This window comes from Arctopsyche grandis, chromosome 4, assembly GCF_051622035.1.
Source record: "Arctopsyche grandis isolate Sample6627 chromosome 4, ASM5162203v2, whole genome shotgun sequence".
NCBI classification, from domain to species: Eukaryota; Metazoa; Arthropoda; class Insecta; order Trichoptera; family Hydropsychidae; genus Arctopsyche; species Arctopsyche grandis.
This window is the reverse complement of record NC_135358.1, coordinates 18,340,024-18,351,492: the sequence shown is the minus strand read 5'-3', so window position 1 is coordinate 18,351,492 and position 11,469 is coordinate 18,340,024. Positions and strand designations below refer to the sequence as shown.

Genomic DNA, 11,469 nt, shown 5'->3' with positions numbered 1-11,469 from the left:
ATATAAACGAGATAAAGAGACGTATGAAATTAGGATGGAGTGCATTTGGACGAATGAATGCTGTTTTTAAATCAAAAATGCCACTCTGTCTGAAGAAAAAGATATTCAATCAATGCTTTTTGCCAATGATGACGTATGGATGTGAAACTTGGACACTGAACGCCAAGATGCTACAAAAAATCCAATGCACTCAAAGAAGTATGGAACGCTGTATGCTTGGCCTTATGGGGAAAGACAAAGCGGAAGACGTGGGTGAGAAGCATGACAAGGGTAGTAGACATAGTGGATAGAGTAAATAGATTGAAATGGCAATGGGCGGGTCACGTGGCTAGAAGAATGGACGAAAGGTGGACAAAAAAAGTGCTTGAATGGTACCCGAGAGAATGCAAAAGGATAAAAGGAAGACCGCAGAGAAGATGGGTGGACGAAATTAGGATGAGATTAGATGGATGAGAGTTGCGCAAAACAGAGACGAGTGGCAGCGTGTTGGAGAGGCCTTCATCCAGCAGTGGATGGCGAATGGCTGTAAATAATGATGATGATGATGATTATACATACAGTTCGGTGATTATTCTGCAAAAATTGATCTCGTGCAAGTCACTAAAATCTCTATCACGGAACATCTGGCACCCAAAAACTCCATTAATCGAAAGTAACCCACGCAAAACATTGTACTAACGAGAACTCCAACTCGTCCAGCATGTAACGAAAAAATGGGATTTCGCATCCGAAGTGATCGGCAACCTTTAGAGTATCGGTGTGTAAATTTGGCACTCAAGTTTTCGTTAGTATGATGGACTTTTCGGCTGCCAGATGTTCCGTTATAGAGATTTTAGTGACTTTTGGGGGAGCGCTTTGTGACCAATGATCACCGAACCGAGAACTCGAGTGCCAAATATTCCGTATTCGCGATTTTCATGGCAAAAATTGTCCTTTGGGCGATCGCAATGTGCGTAATAATCCTGTGGTGGCTCGCTATACGACATGGTCGAGTTTGGTTACCTTCCTGCGAGTGGGGACCAGCTCGGCTGGGTTCGGAGAGCGGCTACTCACTCTGCCTTCAGCTGTCATAAATAAAACACGTGCATTAACATGCCAGTCGTCTCATTCGTTCATCCCCCATAATCCAATTGCCCACAATTGTGTACGGTTCGGTGATTACTAGTCAAATGTGAACCGATTACAGGACAACCGGTCGCTCTAGATCGGTCACACGTAATCACCCGCAAATTAAAACTGGTCACACCCTAAAACTGGTCACGCCCAAAAATTAAAAATTGGTCGAATTTTTTGGTGTGACCAGTTTTCTCGTGACCAGTTTTAGGGTGTGACCAGTTTTCATGTGACGGGTGATCACGTGTGACCGATCTAGAGCGACCAGTTGTCCTGTGACTGGTTCACATATGACTAGTAGTCCGTTTACCATTGTGTGACCAGTTTTAGTGTGACGGGTTATCACGTGTGACAGATCTAGAGCAACCGGTTGTCCTGTGACCGGTTCACATTTGACTAGTAATCACCGAACCGTGTACACACACAGTCCACTAGTAAAATAAATAAAGTATTAATTTTTACCCATGGCAATATTGTCCAAACGTCACATTGCCAAAGCAGGTTAGGATCTCATCCCTCATAACCGCATAGCTTTGCAATGTTGGCGAACTTATTTCAACGGTTGAGAATATCTCCTGTAGCTGTCAGGTGTTTCTGCAGTTCCGTTTCGAACAAGGATGTGACCACGGTTGGCATTACACACAAGAAATGGGACATCGAGCCGGTGTATACGAAGCCGCGTCAGGTGTGGATAGAAAACATGGACACAGTGGAGGAGGCGAAGCTGGGCATCCTGGAACTGCACCCGCACGTGTACGCCTCTTCTCCCAGGGTGGACATCATCCACGACAACATCATATGGCAGAAGAAGTATCGATGGGTGTCTTACGCCCACACCAAAGTCCGCTCTGAAGTACGAGGCGGAGGTCGCAAACCCTGGCCTCAGAAGGGTACCGGCCGAGCTCGACATGGCTCCATCAGGTCGCCTCTCTTCGTCGGTGGTGGTGTCGCTCACGGACCCCGAGCATTCACCACTCACTTCTACATGCTGCCCTATTTTAAGCGGGTGAAGGGACTCACCTCCGCTTTGTCCATCAAACTGGCGCAAGATGATTTGCACATAGTCAATAATATCGATATACCTACTGCTGAGAAAAGTTTTATTGAAGATCTCATCAGAGTCAGGAATTGGGGGCCATCTGTACTGATAATTGACGAGTAATTTTTTTTTCTCTTTAATTTAATTTAATTATAATATTGTATTTGCTTATTCTCAGGCGTTCAAACGGCAATTTCACCTTTCCATAATACAAATTGGTACTCGCTCAGTAGTTGGGCTCGTGCTTCACTTTCTGATATCGCTATGAAGCTAGGCGTCCCGGTATTCTGGGTTTGTTCCGGTTTCAAGCCTCTCGTCCTGAAAGGATCTTTAGGGACAGCCAAATGTCCCGGTTTTCGATAGCTGCTTATTGACCTTTCATTGTTCAAAAATACTGCAATGAGACTGCAAAAAAAATGCATAAATATCAATCTCAACGTAGATCCACATCCATGGGGGGGGGAGGAATAAAATTGAAATGTCCCGGTTTGGATGTTAATAAATCTGGCAGCCCTACTTGAAGCGTAACAATTGGATTTTGAGCGTGAAACGCGAGCCTGACTACTAGACAAGTATATTATACGCTCTGGTCTGCTATCCTCAGACATGAGACAACAAATTTATTTTTATATAGTGTACAATCTGGATAAGCTAGGCTCTAATTTATTCCAGTTGGAAAATTTTCTTATATAATATTTGTTTTCTGAAATTTTAGTACAGCTCTGTCCACAGTTAAATGTTTGAGACTTAGCAAATCTTTTGTTTATTAAATACGATATTAATTAATGGTTTTCTTTTTCAGTACCGATTTTATGCCGGAGAATATTGCATTGGCGTGTGATGATGTCAGACATGTAAATTTAATGCCAGTGTATGGATTGAACGTGTATTCAATGCTGAAACACAGTACACTAGTACTTACAGTGGCTGCTGCAGAAAAAATAGAAAAAAAACTATTAGAAAGCTTAAATTTGAATATGGAACGAAACATGAATGAAAAGTACAGAATAGATCAGGTTTAAATTTTGCATTTATGTACTGTTTACATATGTAGTGCAGAAATAGTGAAGTCGCGCACAAAATTCTTGTGCAATGTGTATACATTTCGAAAATAGCGTACTTGAGGAACGGAAGATGTCGTCGCCACTACATTCATTTAAGATTAAAAAGTGTGTACTGATTTGAAATTTGTGTTATGAACTATGGTTATTTCTTTACTGGCTATCCAGTGTTGTTTGTTTTGTTTATTTTCGAAATATTTTAAACCTATATTATATGATAGTATAAATATGAAACAATTTTTTTTAATTAATTCCTATCATTTATAACAAAATACGGTCTAGCTATTTTAACAAAAATTATTTAATTTTAAATATACACTCGTTTTACCTCAAAATAAATCACAGCAGCTTTTTTTTTATCACAAATGAATTTCATATTGAAATTCTATAAGTCTCGTTACCAGAGATCGGCGGCCAGGATTCTTTAATGCACATAAAATAGTCCTACAAAGCAAGAGAGCAAAAAAATGGTTGACAATAGTGAACCATTTTGTGTGCATTAAAGAATTCTGGCCGCCGATATCTGCTCATTACAATGAGAAATGAGTTGTGTTTAAAATCTTGCAAAGTGTTTGTAACAATTAAGAGAAGTTAGAAATTTTTAATACTAAACGGTTGAACTCCTTTCCACATATTACATATGTATGTGTAATCTAATTTTCTGCATAGGATTGGGAAGTTACAGCGAAATGTTGACGTAATCCCCATTGATCAAAAAGTATATGAAGCGATATGAATCCAGCACAAGATCTAATGTTTTGTGATGATAATTTTTTAAAAACAATTAATATATTTTTCTCATCAGAATAGTAAATAGATTATTATGGACAAAGGTAAGGTATATGTACATATATGTTACTCCAAAGTGTTCAACTCGTTCGTTCATGAACATACTAGTTTGTTCATACACGAACCAATCTTGCCAGTTATACTGTACACAAAAGAACAAATTGATAAACGAACTCTAGTATGTTCATGCCAACCATGCCATCAGCCAGCAGTATAGCTCAGTGGTTGCGTAATGCTAACCACCGAGAGATTCCCGGGTTCAAGCCCTGGGTTGACCTTGATTGAAAAATAATTTATTCTAAACCGTTCGCCCGCGGCCGTCTTCTATGGAAGCTTTGCGCGACAAGTCTGTAGCGCGGCTGTCTTCCATAGAATTCCGGAATTTTGAGCCTTATATGCGCCTATTTCAACTGTTTTAAGGTTCAAAATTGGTTGAATATATTATTGAGAATTGAGTGTCATCTATTCAATTTGCTTAAAATGAATATATACCAGTCAAAATAGTATTTTGTGGAACCATACTGAAACCTCGTTTATGTGACATCACGTCTGTTGAACAATGGCGACGATACGTCTTAATTGTATGAAGAATGATTATTTGACAATTAAGCCAAAGACATATTATGTATTTTATTGTTTAAAATAATACGTTATGTGTTAATTAACATATCTGGTTACTTGAGTTAATATTAAAATCTGTATTTAAGGTCGAAAACTCGATTGCCAAATTCGCGAAAAAGGTGCGTACAGGGCTTGTTCGCTATATTTATTGCCGCAGGCAAAGGTTTAAATATTTCTGTAGTGCTGCTGGTCAGACTTGGATATTTGACTCCAAGTCGATCGTATCCTATCAGTTTGTAAATTTATCTGATTTCATTGTTGAATAGGTTCCTCATAAAATTGGCAAAACCATTCTACCCACTATTTGAATATGATTTCAAAAATTTATAATCTACATATATATATATATATATATATATATATATATATATATATATATATATATATATATATATGTATATACAAGTTAAATACCATAAGTGTTGCTCACGGGCAATCTATCTTGGCTTCCTATTTAAATACATCCAATTTCCTATTTAAAAAACTTTTTTTGACAGTTAAGTTTCATTTGACACTCGGTGGGAATCTTTTTGAAGATAACTTGACTTTTAGCACTTAAACTAAAACCTATAGTTCGTGTATAAACAAATTACATAGTATGTTCATGAATGAACCGGAGTGAACACTGAGACTGGAACATATATAAAAGTAGAAATAAAACATTAGTATCTTGTATAAAAATATTATTACCAGTAAGTATAAATTTTTCACTTTTCTTACATGTCTAAAATGAACACTTACATACTAATTGTACCAATTAATTAACATCATCGTCTTAATAATATTTCATAAACATGAGACACAAAAAAATACATATACTTTTTATATCCAATATAATCTTAAAACAATTCCCAACACAAGGAGCAGTATGAGGTGTGCTTATTTAGTAAATAAATCAAGTGTGATTTTTAAATTGGCAAGTGAGTAAACTATCAAAATATATAAAAGACCCAAATGGATGTTCTGATTACAAAATCTTAAAAGCGTGCCAGTATTGTAGAATGGACAGAAAGGACACGCATGTCAGGATTATATACTAATTATTGCTTTTGCGCATTTTTTTGCAGTGGGGATGGGCCTTTGTAAATGGAACAACCCTTGTATATGCATAAATGTCAAATATAATATTAACGTACAACAGTAAAACATTCACTAGTGAGTTTTACATTACGTTTGTCACTAGGAATTTTGCACACGCTACGTTTTATTTTCTTAGACGCTACTTTTTTACAATAAACTGTTATTCAATCCAACCGTCTCTTCTTTTTGCCAGTTGTTCTTGGGATAATTTAGGTACCTGCAAATTGAAAACCGATTTGGTGTAATTAACATTAATGCTTTTCTAGCATAAAAAAAATGTATTTTCTTACCTTTCTCACATCTTGTGATTGTTTATCACCCAAAAGTTTCTCCCTTACAGACCATCTAATATCTGCCCAATCATTTTCACCAGGTAAATTAGTTTTATATTTTTGCCATAATGTTGAATATTGGTGGTATAGTGAAACGGGGTCTGATTTTTTCCGATTTTCATACACAGGCACTTTAATAACTAAAAAAACATTTGTATATAATCATATTAAAAGTTAAGCAATATGAATACAAAAAATACTGTCATGCAAGGAGTTTCTAGGAATCCATTTAAGATTTAAAAATTTCGGAAACCTTTTAGAATAGATAGGAATTGAATATTTTTGAGAAAAAAATTACTTTTTTAATGAAAATAAGTAAATAGCGTTTAATTGAACATCAATTTGTTAATTTATTACCCGCGAAAAAAACTGGTGTTATAGTCAAAGTGTATTTTCAGTTATAATATATTCCAACTGGCGTTTTAGGTCATTCATATTCGAATGCAATTCAACTAGTAAATTGTATCTCTACAAGCGCAAATACACTTTCAACAATGTGCGCCAGTTGTAATATAACAGTTGATGTTTTTAAGAATGCTTTAGAATTCAATGTGTTATTATTTGCTTAATATTACGAATAAAGGTAATGAGTACCTTTTATGATAACTCCAGAATGTGTTCAGAACAAAAAATGACTTTCTAACCCAATTTACTAGTCGTGTAACGTTTTTACAAAAACCTATCCTCTCCTGTATTTTCAGTTGTAATATATTTTGACCAGTTGGAATGTAATTCGCCATATGAATCAACTTAGACGGAATATATTCCAAGTAGTCAAAACATATTACAACTGGAAATACAATTCAACTATAGTGGTAGTTGGTACCAGGTTAGATGATAGAACCCAATTAGAACTTTAAGCATTGATAGACATCAATGAATACAAACTTACAATTTTTTGAGCTTCTCATTTTTCTATGCGTTGTGGGTTTATTCTTATCTTTGGGAGCTTCATTTGTGATAGTTTCAGGAGACGGCACATCTTTTTTGATCTGTTTAGCTGTTACAGTGGACTTAGGCTGTGGATTAAGTATTATGCTCCCTTTTACACGGGTTGTAGCAGATTTCGTTGCATTTTGTGGCACTGTTTTCGATCTGGAGCTGATTGTAGAACACGAATGTAATCGTTCTGGGCCTTCACTTCTGCGCACATTTTGATGTGTATTTTCTTTGAATTCATCTGAATGTCCCATTTCAGAGTACATCAACTTTTTCAAATCTAAAAACAAATATATTGTTATGTTACCAAATAAGACTAGGTATGTAATACATATTATAGAAAAAACATTTGAGGTTATTATAAACAATATTTGAATATAGTGTCAAATACCGTGCATGAAGTTCTTAAGCTGTGGGGCCGTGACCTCTCTGATACCCATTTGGTTTAGGAGATACAGGACAGCGCGAGGGGATACGGGGGGTGGAGCCCCAGAGCCCCCATCGCATGCTGACATTTTAACGAAACCGTTAACTTTGGTGGCGCGCTATCTCACTCGACCTTATTTGGCCACTAGCTTGATAAAGTCGTGCATATGCGCATTTAATTACCGATATACAAGTAAATTGTCTACAACAATTGAGAACGATTACTATTAATTCATTTATGTAGGAACGTACGTAAAAATTTCTAAAATATATAAATTTTATAAAATTCATTTAAAATTGTTATACAGAGACTTTCGTTATAGCTAGAGATTTTACAGGAATTAACTTTGTTTACAATAGAGGAAACACTACAGTCATTACGCATTTGGATTAAAATGATATTTTAGTGCCGATTAATTTAAAATAAATATATTACCATTAAATAAAAGTGAATAGGAGTACCGGTAAACGGACTACTAGTCATATGTGAACCAGTCACAGGACAACCGGTCGCTCTAGATCGGTCACACGTGATCACCCGTCACACTAAAACTGGTCACACCCTAAAATCGGTCACGAGAAAACTGGTTGACCGATTTTAGGGTGTGACCAGTTTTAGTGTGACGGGTGATCACGGGTGGCCGTTCTAGAGCGACCGGTTCACATTTGACTAGTAATCACCGAACCAGGAGTACCATCAAAAGTATGTAATGCTACATGATTTTTGTTTTTAATTTACAGTCGAATGGTTCATTAGATGACTATTTGGATTTAAAAATAAATATGCAGTAATGTATTTACTTTTATCTAGTAGTAATTATTATGAATACCAAGGTATAGTTATTTTTTAAATAACAAAACTGAAATAAGGACAATAGAAAGTTCGATTTAATTAAATTATTATGCTAAAATTTAATGATTCTTACAAAAATCTAGTTTCATCGTACTGGTCAGAACTTTTTGACATACGATAGGTGGGGGGGGCGGGTAAAGTTCCAGGGCCCGGACTACTCGAAGGGCCCCGTAACGGGACATCCATCTGACCGATATTGATATTTAATATTATTCTACATAAAATTACATGTATTTATTTAATGCTAACTATTTATTATTTTTCGATCCACATATTCTTTTTGTCCATGTGAAATCGTAACATATTTTCTTATTCAAATATTTAAAAAAATATCAACCAATATAGAGGTGTTTTTCTAATAGTTTTGATAAATTTTTCGCATATTAAAAAGATCTTATTTTAGTTTGCCATAGGCTCCGGAATTAATTTTTCCCAGGGCCCGAGATTTCTTTTGGCGGCCCTGTCTGTATGTAGGAATATGTGAATGATATTTTGAAATTAATTGATTTGGGAATACTGGAATGGAAATTTAAATAAATAATACAATCAAATACATATATCAAAAATATTTATTCTCATTTCATGTATGTATTACTTTAAATTAATACATTTATTTTCCCATGCCTTTTTAATTTTACTTATTATTTTTTTATTATTCTTATCATTTATTTTAGATATCAGTCCAGACATAATTATTTTCAGTGAATGCCACTGCATGAAGCCTAAATGAAGTGTTAGTGAATTTATATTATTGTTTTTTCTATAATTTTCTTCTACAGATATAAACTGCTTTAACGATTTCGCGTTTTGAACTGCCTCAATTGTATGTCTAACACTATGGTTCAATTTATTTTCTTTGTTAACATTTGCCAGTTTAATAACAGGAGCAATTTCCGGTTTAGCATTGCCATCATTATCACTGCTGATCGATAAATTGCATTTGTGTTCCTCTAAATATTGATCACGTGAGATTGCTTCACCAACACTAACCAACTGTTGTTTGGACTGATATTTTGCAGATGGCATGTGACTGTTTATTTGATTTCCTTTTTTACAGATTACTTCTTCATTATTTAACACATTGGGTGATATAATTTCCTGTATTTCACTTTCAGGTAGTTTCAACAATGGATTGTCATCATCAAATTCATCAATTTCTAGCCATTTATACAAATCTACTGGGAATTCATACCCTTCAGGCACAAAAGTAACTCCTAGGATTTGAAAATTATTTCTGTACAGAATCAAATTATCATACCACTTGCAAGCATTTTTCAATAAGTGGTTTGATAAATACCAAATACGGCAAAGCACCGAATATGGCATAAACGACAACCACCATGCATCTCCTCTTCTTATCCGGTCAAAGTAAAAGGAAGCTGCTTTTTTTGAACATACGTGAATTCTGCTCATTATTTTTGAAAATGTTTGTAGTCTAACCAAAATGAATTCAAACATTTGTCGAGTTGGAAAGTAGTTTTGTATAACATTTGTTATAACTTCTAAAAATGTATTTATGTCTTTTAATAGTTGCAAATTTAGATATTTTAGAAGTGCGACGTTAGTCCTTCGGAGGTATGAAAATCCAATGTCGTGTCTGAATTTCGTTCCAAGCTTGTAAATCAATCTGGATAACACAGCTGCTTCCTTATGCAAAACTTGTTGATTTTCCAATACGCATACTGCATCTTCTAAGGTCGTGGTAATTTTTGAAAGATCTAATGAAACAAATACATTTTTATTTATATATTCAAGAAAACAAAAATTATTTAAACTTTTTACGATTCCATTTACAAACCAAATTCATTTTCAGTATCCTTGTATGAATTTATTGGTGGTGCACATATCTTACTATTATTCCAAAAATAAACTTCCATGGCTTTAAATACCAAACACTAACTTCAAATAGTCAACGTGCACATAACCTACAAACGTCAACATGTCAAAAAAGATTTGGCCATAATACTTGAAATTGACAATAGTCATAATCGATTGGGCAGTCGACACCAACAATATTTTCCATATCCAGTTCCCATATTGCAACCTGTGGTTGCTATTTAGGAACTGGATATGGAAACTATTGTTGGTGTCGACGGCCCCATTGTGTTGTATAATCACAACCTACGTATAATCACAAATGCACCTTTTTATATAAAAAAAAATTGTTAATTTTATTTATATTTTGGGGACAAATATTCTGCCCTCAATAATGCTCTTATTCACTATTAACTGATAGCAATATATTGGAACAGTTGGGACTTTATATCCCTAATAATTATGTATGTACGTGGTAGACATCATCATTTGATGATTGTACCTCTTTTTCGAATGGCTCCTATTCCAAGAGCTATTCGACTTCTTAATGAAATCGTTGCTGCTGAGTCTGAATGCATATTTTCCACCTCAGTGAACGTAGATTATCGGATATTATTCTAACCTATTTGTCTGGTAGCCTGCGCTCATAATTATTTTCATAATTGAATGTGATTTAAATATGAGTGGAATCTTCTCTCTTTCATTTGTGCCTCGCAGGGATTTTTTGTCATATATATTATGTTATAAATTTTATTTTATTATTTTTTTCTCTCCTTATATTAATTTTTGTGTTCTATTTTTCTTTTGTTTGTTTTCTTATGTAGACCATTGTGGCGCATTAGGTTCTTACTTTAATCACAATGGTCCAAAAACATTAAATAATAATATTAATTGGCCGTCAATCGATGTTAATCCAACGGCTATCGCATGGCCAGTCATTATAGTGTTTTTCCTCTCTAATTATTCTTTAAAAGTATATATGTAATATTCATTTATTTCTTCATTGGTTGATACAGCATTTTTTTATTTAGATTTAAATGCTAAAAATAGCATATTAGAATATTAGTGAAATCAGAGTCTACAATAATGTTCTCATTTATTACTAATCGATGGGAACATAGGACTTTACTTTAAGTTATAAAATTTCAATGCTTAACTATTGTATTATGGAAGAGGTCATTAATTGAACAGTGTTTTCATCTCATGAGGCAGTGTATTTTTGTCACGATTCGTACTATTAAAAGGCGACATTTTTTCCGTTTAAAAAAAGTCTTCATCAATGTATTCGTTTTATTATTAATACAGTTTTTTTATTTGTTCCCTATTAATTTAAAACTTACCCAACGCCTCGTAAAAATAAAATGGAAATTTAATAAAATTAAGCAGGATGCTAAATTGGTG

At 34.6% G+C, this 11,469-nt stretch overlaps 3 protein-coding genes across 3 annotated transcripts; 1 reads left to right on the top strand and 2 right to left on the bottom strand.

Annotated features, from left to right (window-relative positions):
* Window positions 1–1,511: 1,511 nt before the first annotated feature.
* Window positions 1,512–3,544, top strand: mRpL4 (mitochondrial ribosomal protein L4). The gene is made up of 2 exons (XM_077428604.1): window positions 1,512–2,271; window positions 2,955–3,544. The coding sequence occupies exons 1-2, from the start codon at window positions 1,652–1,654 to the stop codon at window positions 3,172–3,174; spliced, it is 840 nt and encodes a 279-aa protein (XP_077284730.1). The 5' UTR covers window positions 1,512–1,651; the 3' UTR covers window positions 3,175–3,544.
* A 1,748-nt stretch (window positions 3,545–5,292) lies between these two features.
* Window positions 5,293–7,561, bottom strand: Hyls1 (Hyls1 centriolar and ciliogenesis associated). Its single transcript, XM_077429275.1, has 4 exons — window positions 7,366–7,561; window positions 6,928–7,254; window positions 5,994–6,175; window positions 5,293–5,920 (listed from the first exon to the last, which is right to left on the bottom strand). The coding sequence occupies exons 1-4, from the start codon at window positions 7,487–7,489 to the stop codon at window positions 5,864–5,866; spliced, it is 690 nt and encodes a 229-aa protein (XP_077285401.1). The 5' UTR covers window positions 7,490–7,561; the 3' UTR covers window positions 5,293–5,863.
* A 1,250-nt stretch (window positions 7,562–8,811) lies between these two features.
* LOC143911011 (uncharacterized) lies at window positions 8,812–10,247 on the bottom strand. Its single transcript, XM_077429713.1, has 2 exons — window positions 10,052–10,247; window positions 8,812–9,971 (listed from the first exon to the last, which is right to left on the bottom strand). Exons 1-2 carry the CDS (start codon window positions 10,128–10,130, stop codon window positions 8,845–8,847), a joined length of 1,206 nt encoding a protein of 401 aa, XP_077285839.1. The 5' UTR covers window positions 10,131–10,247; the 3' UTR covers window positions 8,812–8,844.
* Between the last annotated feature and the right edge of the window lie 1,222 nt (window positions 10,248–11,469).

Bases quoted from the DNA above. Each gene is read 5' to 3' on its own strand.
- mRpL4 (XM_077428604.1), top strand. From the start codon at position 1,652: ATGTTGGCGAACTTATTTCAACGGTTGAGAATATCTCCTGTAGCTGTC. The intron at 2,272-2,954 runs GTAATTTTTTTT...TTTCTTTTTCAG, and splicing joins TCTGTACTGATAATTGACGA to TACCGATTTTATGCCGGAGA.
- Hyls1 (XM_077429275.1), bottom strand. From the start codon at position 7,489: ATGTCAGCATGCGATGGGGGCTCTGGGGCTCCACCCCCCGTATCCCCT. The intron at 6,176-6,927 runs GTAAGTTTGTAT...ATGTTTTTTTAG, and splicing joins AATGAGAAGCTCAAAAAATT to TTATTAAAGTGCCTGTGTAT. The intron at 5,921-5,993 runs GTAAGAAAATAC...TTCAATTTGCAG, and splicing joins AATCACAAGATGTGAGAAAG to GTACCTAAATTATCCCAAGA.
- LOC143911011 (XM_077429713.1), bottom strand. From the start codon at position 10,130: ATGGAAGTTTATTTTTGGAATAATAGTAAGATATGTGCACCACCAATA. The intron at 9,972-10,051 runs GTTTGTAAATGG...TTGTTTCATTAG, and splicing joins GGATACTGAAAATGAATTTG to ATCTTTCAAAAATTACCACG.